At 44.9% G+C, this 18,978-nt stretch overlaps 1 protein-coding gene across 4 annotated transcripts in view; it reads right to left on the reverse strand.

Annotated features, from left to right (window-relative positions):
* The window catches only part of MTM1 (myotubularin 1), a 107,275-nt gene that overhangs the window by 67,829 nt on the left and 20,468 nt on the right, over positions 1–18,978 (reverse strand). For 3 of the 4 annotated variants that reach the window (XM_057718796.1, XM_057718793.1, XM_057718795.1), the window contains exons 2-5: positions 17,665–17,737; positions 14,941–15,013; positions 13,096–13,190; positions 545–655 (exon numbers count right to left, since the gene is read on the reverse strand). In XM_057718796.1, coding sequence (XP_057574779.1) covers positions 545–655; positions 13,096–13,190; positions 14,941–15,013; positions 17,665–17,727 — 342 coding nt within the window. In that variant the 5' untranslated portion in view covers positions 17,728–17,737. Of the gene's footprint in view, positions 1–544; positions 656–13,095; positions 13,191–14,940; positions 15,014–17,664; positions 17,738–17,878; positions 18,002–18,978 lie in introns of those variants that run through there. The other variant, XM_057718794.1, reaches the window with a different exon arrangement.

Here is an 18,978-nt window from a genome sequence, read left to right on the forward strand (position 1 = left end):
GAGCAACACAGATGCTCAATAAACAGTTACCATTATAACTGACAATGTTATTATCATTAAATCTCTGCTGTTCTCCATGCCGAAACAAAACGGGAGGCTACCACCTCTGAACACTGTCTAAGCAAAAGTGAGAAGGGCTGTGAGAGGTAAGAACACAGCCCGTTCACAGAGGGAAAATTCTCCTGTGTCTCTCCTTCCTGTCACAGGGTGAGGGCGTCTGGCTGGAAACATATCTCATGAAGGAACATCAGGAGCAGACTTGGGCAAAAACAAGTGTGAAACGTGATCTATGAAGTTTTCTTCCTAGTCAGTCAAGCAAACCAACTAACTGGCTCAGGTCCTCACTTGAGGATGACAGCAGGTCCCTTTCATAGGAACTGTTTCCCCAGGAGGTTCCGGAACGCTTGATCATGAAAGGAGAACCACTCCAGGGCCTCGGATGAACAAGAGTCTGTGATTTTTCTTTTAAACCCACATTCACTTTTTACTTATCATTCAATGCTAACGTGCCTATTTTCCCGTAAGAAAGTACTGAATCTCTTACTTTACAAGTAATATCTAGCCCATAGGAATTCTCTCCTCTACTTGTGGCGCCTCCCATTTTTTCAATTCTTGAGATCACACCCAGAGGAACATCAAGTATTAGAGCAGAATCCTGTAATGGACAAAAAGACACAAGTCAATATTTCTGTCAGTACAATTAAAACATCAAAAACATATTTTTTAAAGAAAACCCATGTGCTTTCAGGGCATTTTTACCTTGGCCCTCTTACCACCTTTTATGAACAAAAATATGATAGCAATCACACATGAAAAAGCAAGCATGAAAATAGTCAGTTATGCAACCAAAATGCATCCCCAAACGTGTGCCCTTCTGCACTGCCTGTGGAATAAAGACTGAACTCCTAGGTATACAACTTGAGGGCCCTGGGACGTGGCTCCAGCCTGTCTCTGCAGGCTGCTGTCCCACAATGTTCTACGCTCCAACTAAGTGAATGCCTTCATCTCCAAACATTTTGTCCACCCTCAGGCCTAGGGGCTCTGTGCACAGTGTTCCCTTTTCCTAGGATGATCTCACTTTCCCAACTACCAATATTCTCCCTGTGGCTTCAGCCCTGGCTCGGCCAGCATCACCTCTAACGATGAGCCGCTTCCCATTAGATCAGACAGAGTTGACCACTTCCACCTCTGCGCTTCTGCAGCACTCAGTTCAGACTGCTGTTACACCACGTGCTTCAAGTCTCATGGCCGTGAACTTTCATGTCTGTATTCCCCCCACTAGAAGCCAAGCATCGGGAAGCGGCGCATATCTTAGGCACGTGTGCATTTCCCAAAGGAGAAGAGCCTGAGTGCACGCGATGCTTCTCCATCATTCCTTACCCCATGCTGGATGCAAAGGGTCCAGAGGACTGCTGGCACAAAGGATGGAATAACGTCAGTAAAGTCATACCGAGATCATCACACCAAGTTAACAGCAGCTGCCGTGTTCAGGATACGTCATCTGTGCCAGGTACTGCAACTGGGCCTTTGTATGCATCGTCCTCACAACCGTCCTAGGCATGGGTGAAGTATTCCCATTTTCTGATGTTACAGCCAAGGCTTTAGGAAGCTTCGGTAACTAGCTTAGTAACTACAGGGAAGGGCTGAGATTCAAGCCCAGGTCTGGGAACACAATGTCAAAAAAGCCATAAAAATGGTCCTACCCTTTGACCCCCTAATTGCATTCCTAAGACCTTATCTCACAGCTGTGGAGCAACAGAAGGAAAAGCGTGAAGATGTTCGATGGAGCCAGAGGTGGCCATCAGGGCGAAGAAAATTACAATTAGTCAACTTGATGGAATAAGCACGCAGCTACTAAAATAATTATGGTACATGGAAAAATAAGTTTAAGTGGAAAAAAGCAGCATAAAAAATATGCTTTGACTACAATAATGTAAAATAGATATTCACATGGACAGAGACAGAAAGGGCTACACAAATATTTTAATCCAATATTTTCTTTAATGCTGTGTTAGATGACTTTGATAACAAAAATTTTAAAAGCTGCTTGAGTTTTTGTTCTTTAAAAGATGTCCTTTGGGGGGAATACAAACAAAGTTAATTCTTTCTTTTACTTAAAATCCTTCTCTTTAAAAACACAGTACAACCAACTAAGCAGTTCTTCACAAAATATAAATATAGCTCATGGGTGTTCTAGAAATTCCAAAAGTACAAGACTGTGGTGTATCCACGCCATGGGGTGCTGCTCAGCTACAAAAATGAATGAACTATGGATACACGCAACAAGCCGGAAGACTCTCACGGGCATCACACTGAGCGGAGAACGCCCGTCTCGAAAGGTCATGTGCTATATGGTCCCATCTATATCGTTCTTGAAATGACAAGGTTGTAGAGCTGGGGAACAGAGAAGTGGTTGCTGGGGCTGAGGGCAAGGAGGGCGTGGCTATAAAAGGAGTTCTGCAGGGACAGAAGAGCTGCATATTCTGAAGTTGGTGGTGGTGGTGACATGAATTTACATATGGCATCAAATGTCACTGAACTGTATGCGAAAACACGCCAAAACTGAGCACGTGCAAAAACTGGTGAAATTCAAGTACAGTCAGAGTCTTAGTTTACTATACTGTGCCAATCAATTTCCTGGTTTTGATAAAGCAGTACAGTTATTGGAGAAGATGGGTGATGGGTACCTGGAACCTCTCTGGACTGTTTTTCCAAGTTCTTGAGAGTTCATCATCATTTCAAAATAAAGTTAAAAAAGTGTGAGAGTATGGCTATCGTGGTATAGAGAAAAGAGCACAAACTCTAAAGTTGGACAAAATTGGTTCAAATCTGAGTTTTAACATTTATTAGCTGGATGACTTTGGCAAGTTACTGTACTCTCAGCCAAATTTACCTGTAAAATAGGCATGATTAGAGATAATGGCCTTCAAGCACCCGGCACGGTGCCCAGCACATGGTAGCTCGATAACAATGGAAGTTGTTGTTGTTACTATTATAGCAAAGAACATCTTAGTATGTGAAACACATAACTGTGCTCTGCAAGTATAGTGGATCAGCAGGCTCTTGCAAGCAGCTGTAGGGCTTTCTATTTGTATCTATAAGGAGGTATTTTTCAGCTGGTGCCATGGGGTGAGACTCCTCACTCCACAACTGAATTCAAAATGCTTAGAAAAAAGACACTACTCAGTAACCGTGTGCATATGTAGCTGCATATTATAATGTATTTACTTCCCAATATAATCTAGTTATTAAAAACATACTATTGGGACTTCCCTGCTGGCACAGGGGTTAAAAGTCTGTGCTCCCAATGCAGGGGGCCCGGGTTCAATCCCTGGTCAGGGAACTAGATCCCACATGCATGCTGCAACCAGGAGTTCACATGCCACAACTAAGGAGCCCACGTGCCACAACTAAGGAGCCCACCTGCCGCAACTAAGACCCAGCACAACCAAACAAATAAATTAAAAAAACAAAACATACTATCAAGCAGTCTGTTACTATGCTCACATTATATTGAAATTTATGAGTGTATATTCAACTGTATTCCTAAATATCAAACTTGTACCTAAAAATACATGGACTAAACACTAAATAAAAGTCTGATATTCTAATATCAAGATAGAAGCAAGGGTGCAGATTTAAAAAACAGAAGGACTAGAAGTGAGACCTTGTTCTTTGTCCCTATATCGAGAAAATTCTATAGCTCTGATTACCCTGACCCAACACAAAGCAGAAAATGGGACACTGAGGAGAACCAGCCAGCTCCTGACGAAAGGCACCCACAGTCTAATGAGACCGCCTGCCATGTTCTCCCCGAATGACAGGTTCAAGATCAGATAACCCAGCAGGCCCAACTGGAAGATCCAGGAATAGGAAAATTAGCTTCACTATCTAGAAACCTGAGTCATCGCTACCATTAAATATTTAATGATCCTCAAAGGTCCATTCTAACTCAAAATCCTATGCCTCTGTACGCGTAAGTATCAAAAATAGTTGAGAAGCAACAAATGTACCAAACACTCTAAGAGATGCAATCATTTGCCTTCTCTTTCGAGTGCATAGGAAGTAACAGAAACAGAAACTGTACTGGATGCTCGGGACCATGGAGAGAAATAAGATCTAGGTGTTGCCCTCACAGAGCTCAGGGCCCAGTCTGGGAAATGAGACACATGTACCCAAATAGCCACAATGCTAGGCTGTAAGTGCCAAGAACCATTTTAAAAAATCCAGAGGAAATGGAACAAGAGGTCAGAGAGAGCAGCACGGTTTCTTACTGACGGGGTCACAGGAAGGTTCTGCTGGAGGCTGGCCTTCCCCAAAACAGGTAACAGTGACGGTGGCTACACATGTGGGAAAGCATGGGAATTTTATTTAAGAAAACAAAAACAAGTGGGCCAGGTTTAAGATTGGGTGGCAGGGGAATCCCCTGGGGAGTACCCCATGGCTTGAATCAGGGTGACTGACATCCAGGAAACGTGTCTCGGGCAGAGGACTGCAATGACAAAGCGCTGCTGTGTGCCGACGCGGCCAGCAGCCCTGGGCGCTCGGCACAGCGCAGCGAGGGTCCACCCATTCCCCGCAATCCCGGAAGCTCGTGTTTCAGTGCAAGTGAGGGTCACCACGAGGATCTGGAAGTGGAGAGTGACTGAGGCACGGGGAAGAGTCACAGAGGCAGGCCCAGTGTCTGGGACGATGGTGGTCCCACCTAGAGACGTTAAGGGCATAGGAGGAGGTTTTGGAGAAAGACTAACATTGTCAATTTTAGACACACTGGGTTTCAGTGTCTAAACACACTGGGTTTGACTGATAATTGAGTACAGATAACCAGGAGGCAGCTGAAAATGCAGAAGTGGAAGATCCTAAAGGCCCCTCAAACTCAAAATGCCCAGAACGAAGCATATGATGTTTCTCTCTGCAAACTACACCTTCCTATCTCGGTGGCTGGCACTCCATCCACCCAGTGACAAAAGCTGGAAACCTCCAACTCATCTGTGACATTCCCTTCTCCATTAGTCTTAATCCAATCTTCATGTTTACCTCTTAAATCCATCTCGAATCTGTCTACCTCTCTCCAACTCTACCAGCAACCTCTCTGGACTACTGGAGCAGATGCAGCGGCTTCTGTGCATCTACTCCTGTCCCTTACAATCTGCCCACCACACAGCGGACCAGGCCATCCTCTACAAAAGTAAATCTGATGCTACCATCCCTCTGCTTAAACCACTTCCAAACCGTTTCTCATTGCTCAACTCTAAAAACCAAAATCCTTAACAGGGTCGACAAGGCCTAGGTCATCGGGCCACTACCCACCTCTCCTGCTCATCCTTTGATGTTCTCCCCAACCCCACCCAGCCACACCGTCACCTTTTCATGTTCCCTTTGGTCCCAGGTCCTCTCCTGTGCTGTTCTCTCAGCTTCCTGTCTCTGACCCAGTCTCCGCCAAGCACCTAGAGAACTGCTATTCATTTTTCAGACCACGGGTCAAGCATCATTTTTCCAGGACAATTTCCCAGGCTCCTCAAAGGACTGCCTTCCTGTGCTGCTGCTCCCAGGCAACACTTAGTACAGCCTGTTGTTACACCCTGGTGTGATTATCTGATTAATGTCTGTCAGTCCCACCGGAACCTAAAGCTTCATGAGGGCGACACCGTGTCTGCTGTGCGTGGCGCTATATCCCAGTGCCTGGCACGATGCTTGGCATACAGCAGGCTCTCATATAGTGAATAAAGAACAAAAGGTCGAGTGTGGCGCTGCAGAGTTGGAAAGCAAGTGAGAAAGAAGAAGGCGAGGACAGAACTTGGGAGAAGGAGACATTTAGGGGGTGGGAAGGAGAAATGAACTGCAGTAAAGGCAAAAGGACGCATGGAGAAAAGGACAAAGAAAGCAGGACTAACCAACAACACCGATCGATCCTGCAGAGAAGGTAAAAAGCTGAGAGTCTACCAAGGTCTACGGAATTGAGCAGGCACACAGGAGCTTTAACAGGGTGCACGTGCCAGACCACAAGAAGGGAAGGGGTTAACAGTCCGGAAGCAGAAGCAGCATGTGTGGACTCATTTTTTAAAAAGCCTAGCAAGGAAGGGGAGGAAAGAGGATGGTACTGTAGTAGCGTGGTAGCAGGGATACAAGAAGGTGTTTTAAAATAAAGAGACCCGAGCAGGTGTGTAGGTCTGGGGGCCAATGAAACCCACACACGTAAGACACAGAATAACAGGCGGGGCACTAGTGCTCCAGAGAGACTAGAAGCAGAAAGGCTCCCTTTGTAAAAGAAGACATCTCGTTCCTTCCTCTGAGGTGGGAGAGCAGGAGGAAAGGAATTTATGGGAGCTTAGCGAGGATGACTTTTAACTTTGCAAAAGAGCAAGAGACAAGGTCTGCAAAGGAGCTTGGAGGGGTCTGTCACTGACGTGGTGGGGGATGTGATGAGAAGTCGATCTGAGATGGAGAGAATTGCCAAAGCAGCCATGAGCCCGTTTCTGAGGTCTGAAAGCCCAAACTTGTAGTGGAGCTAATTACTTAAATCCACTGTGTGACTTTCAACAGGAGGGCTCAGTAGCGCACAGCCTCTCAAGCTTGGAGACTGGCAAATTGGCAATGGATGGCAACAAGCGGCAAGGGGACCTGGGTATCAGCAGGGACCGTTTTAACCTGAAAACCTCATTCGTTTTGCAGCAGCAAAATAAGGAGATGATTTAAGACTGAAGTTTAAAATAAAACCTATAATACAGATCCTATGTTCCCACTGACGTTCCTACTTATAGACACTCCAGGATGTTTTATTATTATAGTCCTTTTAGCATTATTTCGCCTCTTTTAAAATGCGAAAATGTGCTAAATCCATTAGACAGAGGAACTTAGAAAAGGACAACCTAGAAAAGTTTCCAACACATTTTTTTGAAAAGAAAAATACTACAGGAATCCTTTTTGTTCATGCTTGTAATAAAGTGGGTGTGCCTTCCCTCTGGGAGGCAATACAGGTCTGGCTTTGAAATGTGCACAATGGGAGGTAAACTTTGCCTCCCTTCCTGGTGGCGTCCAAGCTTTACAGTTTCAACTGCAGCCAATTATAGACAACATGGAACCTACGTGCTGCGACTCTTGTCAGATGCCCAGCTCTTGGGTAGCACAATACCTCACACCTGCCCAATGCTCATTTCAGAACCAGATAGTTAAGAGGCAGAGTCTGATGGACACGAGGGCCATCCATCCACATTGATTCTCCAAGTCCTGTCTCTGCACTGATAAACCGTCAAAAACCAAAGTCAGGACTTCCTAGGTGGCACAGTGGTTAAGAATCCGCCTGCCAATGCAGGGGACACAGTTCAATCCCTGCCCCAGGAAGATACCACATGCCGTGGAGCAACTAAGCCCATGCACCACAACTGTTGAGCCTGCACTCTAGAGCCTGTGGGCCACAACTACTGAGCCCATGTGCCACAACTACTGAAGCCCATGAGCCTAGAGTCTGTGCTCTGCAACAAGAGAGGCCACCACAATGAGAAGCCCGCGCACCACAATGAAGAGTAGCCCCCGCTGAATGCAACTAGAGAAAGCCCGTGTGCACAGCAACAAAGACCCAACACAGCCAATAAAATAAATGAATTTAAAAAAAAAAAAACCAAAGTCAACAGACCCCATCATGCTAGTCCCTCCCAGAAATACCTTTACCCAGTAAAAGATAACGTGTTCTGCCCTTAAAGAGGGTCTCAAATGGTATTGAAGAATCTTTAGGTAATACTCTGCCTAAAGAATGAAATCACTACGGTCCTATCTTTTAGAGGAAACCCTAACGGCAAATTTCTCCTTGAATTTAATCCAGGAAGAACGTACTGTTTCCGACTGTCAGAAGACGAAACGTGTATACACAACATGCTGCTCATCCCACCAGTAGTCCTAAGGGTTATCATCTGCTCAGATGTGCATCTCTGGAACTCCATCCTATTTTTAAAGAGGGGTATATGGAATGACCGGGAGTGAGAACTAGCAGCTTTCAGATGGTGTCTACCCCTGATGTGGAAGGAGAACAGGATTTCTTCAGCTGGGTGGTAGATCCACAGATGTTTATGTTATTCTTCACAAGCTTTCTATGTTAAATATTTCAAAATAATTTTTTAAAAAGTAGAGGTGTGAATGGCAGAGGTGGGTGGAGATGAATAAGTATGAGAGTTCTAGTGGAGAAGACAGCCTGGGGAAAGTCCAGGGCAGAGACAGTGGAGGGCTGGTTTAGGGAACAGGGAGAGAGGTGGGGAGGCGACTCAGGGCTGAGCTGCAGAGGACCATGAGCACTGAGGAATCTGAAATGAGGGAGGAAAGGAGTCACTGAGAGTTTCCAAGCAGGGGGTGGGTAAGATTGTAAGAATGTCTGCGGGAGCTAGAGAGAACGGGGTGGGGAGAGGATGCCGGCGGGGAGGGGGCGATGAAGCAGACCGCAGAGGAGAAGGGAGGAAGGGGAGGAGGTGACTCCAGGGTGACCAGAAGAAGAGTAGCCCCATCAAGAGAAGCAAGAACACGCAAAGAAGGAAGCAGCAAGGAGAAAGAGCAGGAGAGTTGCAGCTCGACCATGCGCCTGGGATGCCAGGTGGAAAGTCAAGGGATCTGTAGCAGGTAGTGAGAAACGAGCAGCTGGGGCCGGAAGAAAGGTCAGTGCTACAAAACCAGGAGCAGGGTGGGGGGATGAGGGGAGGGCCAGGCAGGCGGTGGCTGCTTTGCCTGGCAGCTGCCGTCAGATGGGCTAGGCGCGCGGGCGAGGGTTTGGCGGGCTCTAAGGAGCTTCGTTGACACGCAGTGTCAACTGGAGAGAAGCGAGTGCAGCCGGAGGTGAAGGAAGCCGCAGGGAGAATGAATAGAGAGAAGTGTGCCAAGGCCTGGGAGCTGGAGAAGCTTCCACCGGAAGTGGAAGGAGGAGCAACAGACAGACCAATGACGTTCACGTCCCCACAGCCTCTGTTGTCCCCGGGGCTCCCAGTGACCTCCCCACGCCACCCTCCGGGGCCTCTGTGCCTTCTTTATTTCACTGAACCTTGCAACATTTCACTCCATGATCCACTCCCTCCCCTCTAGAGATTTCTCTCTTCCCCCGACTTCCACCAAAGCCTTGTCTCAGGAGCCTGTCCTCTGCTCTGACTGCGGCTTCTTCCTCCCCCCGAGGTCCCCTCCGCAGCCGCACCTCTGTTGGTCGCTCACTCCCCTCGGGTGACCCTGTGGCCGCAGCCGGCTGTTACTGATACCCACACGCTCGGCCCTTCAGCAGCTTCAGACTCGTGTTTCCAGCGGCTCCTGAGCCATTTCCACACGGCACTCGCACAGCTCTAAGTCTGCACATTCAGACTGCTCTCCCGGTAGCTCAGCTCCAAGCCGCTCCTTCTCCACTCATGTCTATTTCCACAAATGGGAGCAGCTCCCACCACTCAAGCCCAAAACTACAGGGACCATCCTCGTCCTGAGTCTTCCCTTCAACTCCCAAACTCCAAATGCCACCCAGAGCCTCCTGCATCGCTCACGGCTGTTCCCTCCTTTCTACTGCAATGTGGGCTCGATTAGCACCTGCTCACCCGGAAAATGAAGGTAACTTCCTGGATGGTCTCCCTGCCTCCAGTCTCCCCCTCCCCAATCAGCCACACATGCTGCGACTCGACTTCCTTTCCTGAAACACACATCGGCCGTGTCGTTCCCCACGTGACACGCACACTGCTGAATGGTGACCGAGGTAACACTCGAGGCTGGCTAGGCTTCCAGCTTCATCTCGTCCCTTCCCCGCTCCTCCTTCCCCTCCAGGGCCCCGCTCCAGCATACCCATCAGCCACTGCCGCAGTACACGGGGCCCTGCACAGCACCAGACATGCGACACGGAAAAGCGCCCTGTGGAGGCGCCTCCCTCTCTCCCTCCTATCCAGGAAATGGTCCCCATGCTTCAAGACTTGGTTCAAACATCACCTCCTCTACAAGGCATTCTGTGACTCAGCGCACGGTTGACCCGCCTCCCCTTGTAACCTCACGGCACGACGCGCCCGCTGCAGGCTCTGCCACATGACCCCACACTAGCTCGTCTGCACGTCGTGCACCCAGCACCGTAGCAGATTCACCAGGGTGCTCAGTGAGTGTTTCTGGAATAAGGATGTGACCACATGAGTGAACAAAGGGTTAATCTGTCTTTCTCACCCACCACAGCGCCTGAGCCCAAAGTATTCCTGGAAGATAAACTGGAAGCGGCCTTGCCCCGGGGAGTCCACAGAGGACAGAGTACTACAGGCCTAAATAGCCCCACTGGAGTCACAAGATCGAACCCAAGCCAAACCCGGGAGCATCCCCAAGGTCAAGAGGTGGCTATGGGATTACTCAACTCCAAAAGCGACGGTGGTGTTCAGGATGCCACGGCTGAGTGGGGTCCCTGCTGCCGCTTGCCTCCCAGTTCGCTCGCTGCGACTCCTACTGAGCACCTCCTGTCTACCGGACACTACGCTAGCTGAGCACCGAGGACCATGAGGACTCCCCACTGCTAAAGGCCACAGAGAGCGTGGCAAATAAATACGGCTGATTTCCTTCCCTGCCAGGAGACAGCAGTAAGTGCTCAAAGGAAACAAACACGAAAGGGGGAGAGGAGGAGGGGGAGGGGTATTAGATGTTGAGAGCCGGTGGGCAGGGGAGGTTTCCCAGCAACACAAGTTTGAGTGTGGGCACAGGAACACAGAGAGGGAGTGAGGCCTTTGGCGGAAGCTGGCGAAGGCTCCAGGGAGGACGTGACTTTTGAGGTGGGTTCTGAGGGACCAGAGGGCATCCAGACACAGGGAGAACAGATCAGAAAGGGCCTCACGTGCTGGGAAGAGGGACGGGGCTTTGCGCAGCTGGACAACAGCACAGGGAGAAGCGATGTGAGTCGAGGCGAGAAGTCAGAAGGATTTTTCTGCCCCACGAAGGAGAGTGGATTTTCTTCTGCGGGCAGCAGGGACGCAACAAGCATTTTCAGACTGCGCAGCAAGCGGGCCAGAGTGTGGCGGGCAGACCCCAAAGGAGGCCCGGGGAAAAAAGGCCGCGTGACAGTCCAAAGACCACTGTGCACGCGCTGCCCGGGACACCGGCGGCAGGGACCCTGCCGCTGACACCTGATAAAACGGGACAGCTGACTCCCGACCAGGCCGTGCTCCCACTGCAGTGTTTACATACCTGAACCACACAGGTGTCCGTTTCAAAAGGCCAGTGAGATGAAGGCTCTTTGTCAAACACACAAGAAACATTCACATCTTGCAGCAGAACCCACAATTAGCGTTCCTAGCTAGGACTCTGAGATACACTATGGTAACTATGTTTCGAGGCTTCTGCATAGCCAACCAAATGGTTTGCTTTATAGGATGTTTTCTGCCAGTAACTGCTTGTTTTTATACTTGGACTAAATGTTGTGGCCAATCGGCCAAAATATTTATGTAAAACTTGGTGGAAGAAGAAAAACATTAGCAGTCAGCGTCAAATGGGCACTTTATTCACCCACTCTGCGCTAACCCCTGGCCTCTGGAGTGCTGTATGAAGACGAAATCATCGTCATAATAATAATGCTGGCTAAGTGCTCGCCCGATTAGAACAGTAATACATGCTCACTCCAAGTGGGAGGAGGAAACAAAGCATGTGTAATTCCACCGTCCAAATATCCCAAGTACTAAAACTTTTGGTGCATTTCTTTCTGGTCTCTTTTTGACAGGTAGTTTTTGTCTCTTCTGCACAGTTGAGATCACAGAACAGAAACAGTCTTGTCACGCACCACAGTTTAAAAAATTTCCCCAGTTCATCACCAGTGACAGCATGAAATAGAACCGGGCATATGTGGCTGGTCAACAACTTGCTTTAATTCGATTTGTGACAATTCTCGCATATGTTAGCATAAAATCTCTCAGTGTGTCCCAATTTCACACTTGGGAGCTGTACAGAATGACTCTCACTTTGGCTGGCCATATTATATTGTATAGTATAACATAATATAATATATTTAGGTTAGTTCAACCTACGGGGTATGTTAACTTTTTAATCAATCCCATCCAATTACTGGATCAAATAAGCTTGAGCCCCTGAAAAGACAGACTTCTATCCTTCGTTGATACAACTGGTTTTTATGAGTAAATGTTATCCACGCTAAATTTTACATTAGTAGTTTCAGTCCAATAGCTTAGCCAATGAAGACTACTTCAAACCCCTTCCCCTTCCCTTTAACCACCTTCCAAGTTAAAGGCTTGATGCCAGTCACACAGTAACCCCACCTAAGTGTGCTGCCACCATGTTTCTTTGTCAGGTTCTGTCATGTGCCTTGATTCAGTCAAGACAGTGCATCAGTAACATTCCTGTGTATAAGTTGATGCTGAGTTGCTCCTCCATGTGCCACGTATCTATTTCTCCCACCTCGGTCCATCCCATCAAAATACAGCTGCCCCATCAGGCTGGCCTGGGCAACCACCAAAGGCCCTTCTGGGACAGCCTCGGCAGCTGTTCATTCATTCTTTCCCTTCTGGAACATTTCATCTCCATCTCATTGTTCCATCCATGGAACACTCCTTGAAATGCCATGGCAAACATTTTCTGGCCGTGGAATGAAAAGGTAGAGTGGCACTAAGCCACACCATAGTCATCCTAGTTCTAAACTGTTACCTAGTGTTCTGGTAACTTGGGGAGTTCTAGAGCTGTGGGCCTTAACAAGGGATTCACTTCAGCATCCTCATCTGTGATGGTTTAAAAAATGACCACTGTGCCTGGACCACAGGCCTGGACATTCAGATGCAGTACATTGCGGCATCTGCAGTGGCTGCTAAGTGATTCTCGTCAGTGCTTCTGGTAAAGAACCACTGTTCTACATCTAACTTCTCCAAACTAGCAAATGGGTACAGTTACCAAACCCCCCTCCCCATATTATAAAGGAAAAAACTTATTTTAATTCACTCTATCCTACATATACAGGTGTTAGTGCTAAATAAGCTTTGCATAAGCCACAAATTAAGAGTTGAGAAGCAAATATAGCCCCGTGTTAATCTGATCCACAATCTTGCAAGGTAGAAGAGAAACAGTTTAGCATTATCTTTAACAGTTAGGGTCATCTTTATGGTCTTAGATTCTACTTACCGTTTCCAAACTTCTTAAATAAAGACGATAATTTGTGATGTAAACTCTTCCCTTAATGGGGCCATTGAAAGGACATATGTAAATAACTTCTTTGTCTATTAAGATAAAAAAAGTACCCTAAAATAATGGAAATATATACCAAGATATACAACAAATGGCACTAATTTAATATAAACTGTTTGGCTAAGAATAACTATAATAAAAAAAATCACTGAAAAGGTCTAAAGCAAGCACTGGCAATGTTTCTACATTACCATGCTAGGTCAAGTGGAGCTGAGAGGGAACGAGTGGGGCCACATGTCACCTGAGCTTGCCCACCATGCTGCCACTACCTAGGGACAAGGAGATAACAGCTGGAGAGCAGCAGTGAAAGAGGGTGCTGACGCTGCAACCCTCAGGTGGTTGTCAAGGTAACTACTGAACTGCAGACTTCAACCAGAGAATGGAAATTCACGCAGGACAGTCTCACGGACTCACCACCAGATCGGGTTAGAGGTTTGCCAACCTCTAATCACACAAGACATGGTTATTTTTTAATACATGAAAGTCAGCAAGAGAAACATTTCTATAGTCTATTCTTTCTCTTTTAATAGTCCAGAGAAGAGTGGAGCTAGATTCATTTCACACATTTAAGTAACATGAAACAGATGGCCATGAAATTAGTACATCTTTGGTAGAATCAAACATAAGGAGAAACTAAATCAGGAGAGTTATTATAATAAAATATATCTTTGTCTTATCTCTCAAGGATGTCCTTGAATGTGTTAATCGCATTTGTTTGTTTCTTTGTAATAACTTTGAAATCCCTTTCTCCTCAGGTGCTAAATGGAAAATACCCAGTAAAGCTACTTCATGCTCATCCCATCAGTGAAGATTCTGGCACTGATACAGAGCACCAAAACTTCACACATGAAGACCATCAAAAGTAAGCTATCCTCTTTGTTCTTATCCAGAAATTGGGGTGGACACATGCCACCAGTTTCCTTTTCAAGACTAGGATCACGTGTGCAAGCCTGTGGACATGGAATAGCTTCTCATGGTGCATGGCTAACTCATTCACACGGGTACCATATCTATGACCTTAATCTGATTAGTACCACGCTTTCAGCCATTTAAGCTAAAACAACCCAGATCTTAGTCAATAAACCGAAAGGTTCTCTGAAACAATGGTAACTGTATCACCATCAAATGGGAATATGAGAGGGGGATGTCAACTCTCATAAAAAATATCAACGCCCATAACATCAGCACTTCACTTAGAAGCTGTCAGGTACTTCTGGATTCGTAAGCCAGAACAATCTAGTCTTTCCAAAGTAGCTAACTTCCTCTTTATATGATTTATAATGAAAAAAAAATGTCAACAATCAGAATGTTACATCAACATTACTAACTTCAGCTATCTGGCAAATGAAAGATACTTTAAACCAGTACGGTCTCCTATACTTAAAAGAAGAGAATACTTGGACTTTAAGCCTCTGAGTTGATCATTGTAAAGCATACATCATAGACTGGAAAAACAATACCGTTTTATTCTTATAATCTCAAACCACAAGAGCTTATAGCTCCAATAAGAGACTTTCAAGAGAGAATCCACATTTTTTTCTAAAATAATTCTGTCTTTGGTACAGAGAAAAAGAATATCACTACCCTGGAGAGCATCAAGCTCTTGAGAGAACTCTTTGATCAAGAAATGAATGCAGAGAGCTCTTGCTACATTAACACTTTTAAACAAAGCTAGCCTATTTGTCTAAATGTGACTTCTAAAGAGTCAGAGGGATGGAAGCCACCTGATCCTGCTGCACCTCTCAGCAATGTACGAAAATCCTAACTTCACAGGCTCCTTACCAGTGATGCGAGTTTCCCCTGGAAGTCGAGGAACAGCTTCACTGATATCCCGATTCACTCCATCCCTAGAAGTCTGGAAACAAAATGGTGCCATCAGGAGTGATGACATCACATTTGCACAGGATTTTAAGCAACCAAAGAGAAATATTGTTTTCAAAGAAAAAAATTTAGAGAAATAGTGACCATTATAGAAAATTGGCACAGAAAATCAAAATAACTAAAAAAACACAACTTAGCATTCAACATTCATTACCTGTGTTAACTTTGTCTACAAATAACATTAGCACACTTTTCAGTGATATTAATTAAACACCCCTTCCAAGCATTTTACAGTTAACAGTGTTCAAGAAAGTGATAAAAAGTAAATATTAACTGTATTCTATAGATACACGTATACTGTGGCAGCTTTTTTTCATATTAAATATTTAGTCCTATTTTGTTGAGAGAAGGAATTAAAACTTGATTTCAACAGGGCCCTAACTGAGCAACAGTAATTACAGCATCTTCTCAGGACGCCAGAAAATAACAGTTACTAACATACCGGGTTTCGTATTTTATTAAGATCTTTCCTCATGTAGGTAACTAGATAAGAGGACGAGGTGGCCTGTCACTGAACTGTTGAGCCAACAGAGGCCTTGGGAACCATCTACATACAAATTCTTCATGTGACTTTACTACGTCTCTAGGCCTCCTGGCTTTAGAGGTATCCCCAGGCATGTTCAATCACCACAGCGGCTCTGCCAGGCAGGCAAAGTATTAGCCACTAAAAGCGAAGGTGAGTCCTGAGAGGCTAATTTACCCTGTGACTTGGATGCCTGGGAAAGGAGTCTTTCCATCTATTTAGCCGCCCCAGCGGATCAGTGCCAACGATGTGCTGACTGTGTCCACTGTAGGACGCGCCAGGCACATCACTAACAGCTGTTTGGACGAAAGATTTTCACCGCTATTTTTCATTCATTTTTTTCTAGTTGTTTTCCAAAGTCACGCTGCAATTATTTCATGTGTGAGGCTAGTAATCCTTGCCTCAAAGGAGTTTCGTGAATATTAAGTGAAACAAACTGCACAAGCACACTTCTGAGAATTACCAAGGGCTATGCAAATGTAAAGAATTACAAAACAGGAGAAATGTGGCTTGCGTATTTAGGGGAGAGATAAGCTGTCAAAGAGGGGGGCTTTGCTGGATTTTTAATGGTTTTATTCTTTTTATTCAGGTACAAAATGAAAATTCCTAACTAATTTTCAATATGGTTTAGTGCTTTCAAGCTAAGCATTTTATAACTAGAAGGGTAAGGCCAATTGTTCCCAGCCAGGAATGCTTTCTTCAACGAGGAGCAAAAACCACACGTTTCATATAAATGATAAGACTGGGAAGAAATTACCGTCCTTTAACACTGCCTCAAACCAAAAACAAGTGTAACGAGAAAATTTAATATTCGTACAAACTTTAAATATCACAGTTCTGGGTCAGGAGAAGAAAGCATAACTCAACCACAAAATAAAGGAAACAAATGTCTGATTACACAGGAAAACACAAGATTCATAGACGACATACTTTCATATCAGCTTAACGTTACACAAGGACTTACAATTACCTTCTTGAAGCTACACTTGTGTTTAGAACTGATCCTTGTACCATAACAATACTAAAATATAACAAAGACTTTTAGAATTTGGGGAATGAAAAGGTCCTTATAAACATGACACCAAAAGCTGAAAATATAAGAAAAGATTGATAGACGTGGTTTCATAAAAACTTAAATAAATCTCTGTATTTCAAAATCCAAACACCATAAATATAATTAAAAGCCCAACAATAAACAGGAAAAAGACTTGCAATATATGTTCTATATATTATTATTATGTGTATTATAAAGAGTAAGATAAATTATAAAAAGTTGGTTGTCATAATTTGTAAGGAACACTTATAAATCAACAGAAAAGAATTGCCCAAACACCCCAAAAGACACATAGGCAAAGGACACAAACAGACACTTCACAAAAGAATTACAAATGAACAAACACACCTTTAAAAAAAAAAGGCACCCTCATTAGTACTCAGGGAAATACGAATTAAAAGCCACTAGCTGGCTCCCTTCTGAGTGCTTGGGCATCTCTCTGCGCTGCTGGTGGAAAGGTACATGAACCTCTCTGGTGGATAACTGGTAATGTATTAAATGCCTGAAAAGGCCGTGAATAAAGCTGATTTTCAATTCCTTCTTTTCAACATATGTTCCAACATCTCCCTGTAATTAGCCAATCTCTCCTTGACACTTGGAACCTTTTTCTATTAATGTTGCATCTGTTTTGGTCCTATAACTCTTTTATCATCATAATTAGAAAAGAACGCCAGTATTTAGGAAGGTGTTTAACAGCCTGCTCAGCGGGCCCTGGCCTTCCAACCTCTCCTTCAGAAAGCTTTCAGGGACAAGAAATTGCCTGGTATCTTAAATTTAACATCTGGCCGTGGTTCACAAGTCAGAGGTTCTCAAAAATGAAGTCACATGAAAGGATTTACACACAAAACTCACTGAGAACACAAGATAGTCAGTCTTTCACTGAACAAGGTGGGTTAATAAAGAAAACCACATGTATCGCAGAGTTTACATTATGTGAATGAATCGTGAAATTAATAATTCAAGAAACCCAGAATGATCGCCTAATATTCAAATATGAAAGGAAAAATGCAGAGAAAGAGGTACAGATAAATCTGAAAACTCAACTTACCCTCTTAATAGACTCATTCTCCAAGGAGTGTGAATTATATTTAGAAGTCGGTGCAGAGGCCATACTGGAAACTCTACCAAGAAAGACAACATTCAATATCAAAGGAATTGTATGCAATTTCAAACATACTGCAGTTGAGAACAAACGGGAGTATACTTGAACGGCCTACTTCCCTCGTAGTCTCTGGTGGGAATGAGACACATGAAGGACCTACCACAGCACAGCTCGTGGGGAAAAGCTCCGATTAAGGTGCAGGGACCCATGGAGGAACAGAGAAGGGGGAGCTCAGCGGAAGACATCACACATGTTCCCGGAATTTTTATTCCTAGCCTTCAAACTGTCATCAGAGAAAACATAATGTTTATTAATTGTGCAACAGGCTTCAAATTTCCACACTTCTTAATTTTTAAAGACAATTAAGAGGCAGCCAAGCAGAGTGATGAAAAGGGTAGACCGCTGAACTCACACTTCTTTCCCCTTTAATAATTCTCTTTTCCCTACATTAAGGCAAGTTAAAGTGGCATAGATTTGATGGAAATCAAATTAGTAAGATTTGATTTAATCAGCATTTTCTAGGGAAAGTATATACTTCATTTAAATAAAGCATATTCATCACAATTCACACATAAATGAAACCATCACATTCAGAACACATACAATGCCTTGTTAACCCAGGGGTTTATTTAGACTTTTGAAGATGACAGCAACAACAGGAAACTAAGTAGTGCTTTGCTTATTTTATCTATCAAAGTTAATGACACAGAGAGACACATAGGAAGTCAGGGGTGGTTAAACCACATCCAATTCAGCAAAGTGACTGTGGATATTTATAGGATCTTTTTTGCCAGGCTCTTTAAAAGACCAACCACTCACTAACAAAATCTGGCATGGAGAACATTACACCCCTTGGCACAAAACCTAGTGGTTGGAGAGCTGTGCACTGCTGGTCAATGTCCTTAAGAAAGGCCTGAGAGAGGTGACAAAAGATGCAGATGAGGGTACCCATCAGGACAAGGGGGCAGCGAGATAGCCAGGTGAGAACAATCTTACAAGATTAGCACCACCGGGCTTCCTCCACCAGAGCTCAGCTCTCCAAGGGCAAGGCTGGGGGCCACTTGGATCATGGCTATCTCTTGGCACACGATGACATTCATAACTATTTGGTGAACAAATGACTGATTATGTGTAAAATACACACTACTGTGAAACATCACGATGCTGTGAGCTTGTGTATCGGTTCACCAAATCCCAGAACACTGGAACTAGGAAACTACTGCTGAGGCTTAGACGTGAAGTTACGGCAAAATAAATACT

Source organism: Hippopotamus amphibius, chromosome X (genome assembly GCF_030028045.1).
Source record: "Hippopotamus amphibius kiboko isolate mHipAmp2 chromosome X, mHipAmp2.hap2, whole genome shotgun sequence".
NCBI lineage: Eukaryota > Metazoa > Chordata > Mammalia > Artiodactyla > Hippopotamidae > Hippopotamus > Hippopotamus amphibius.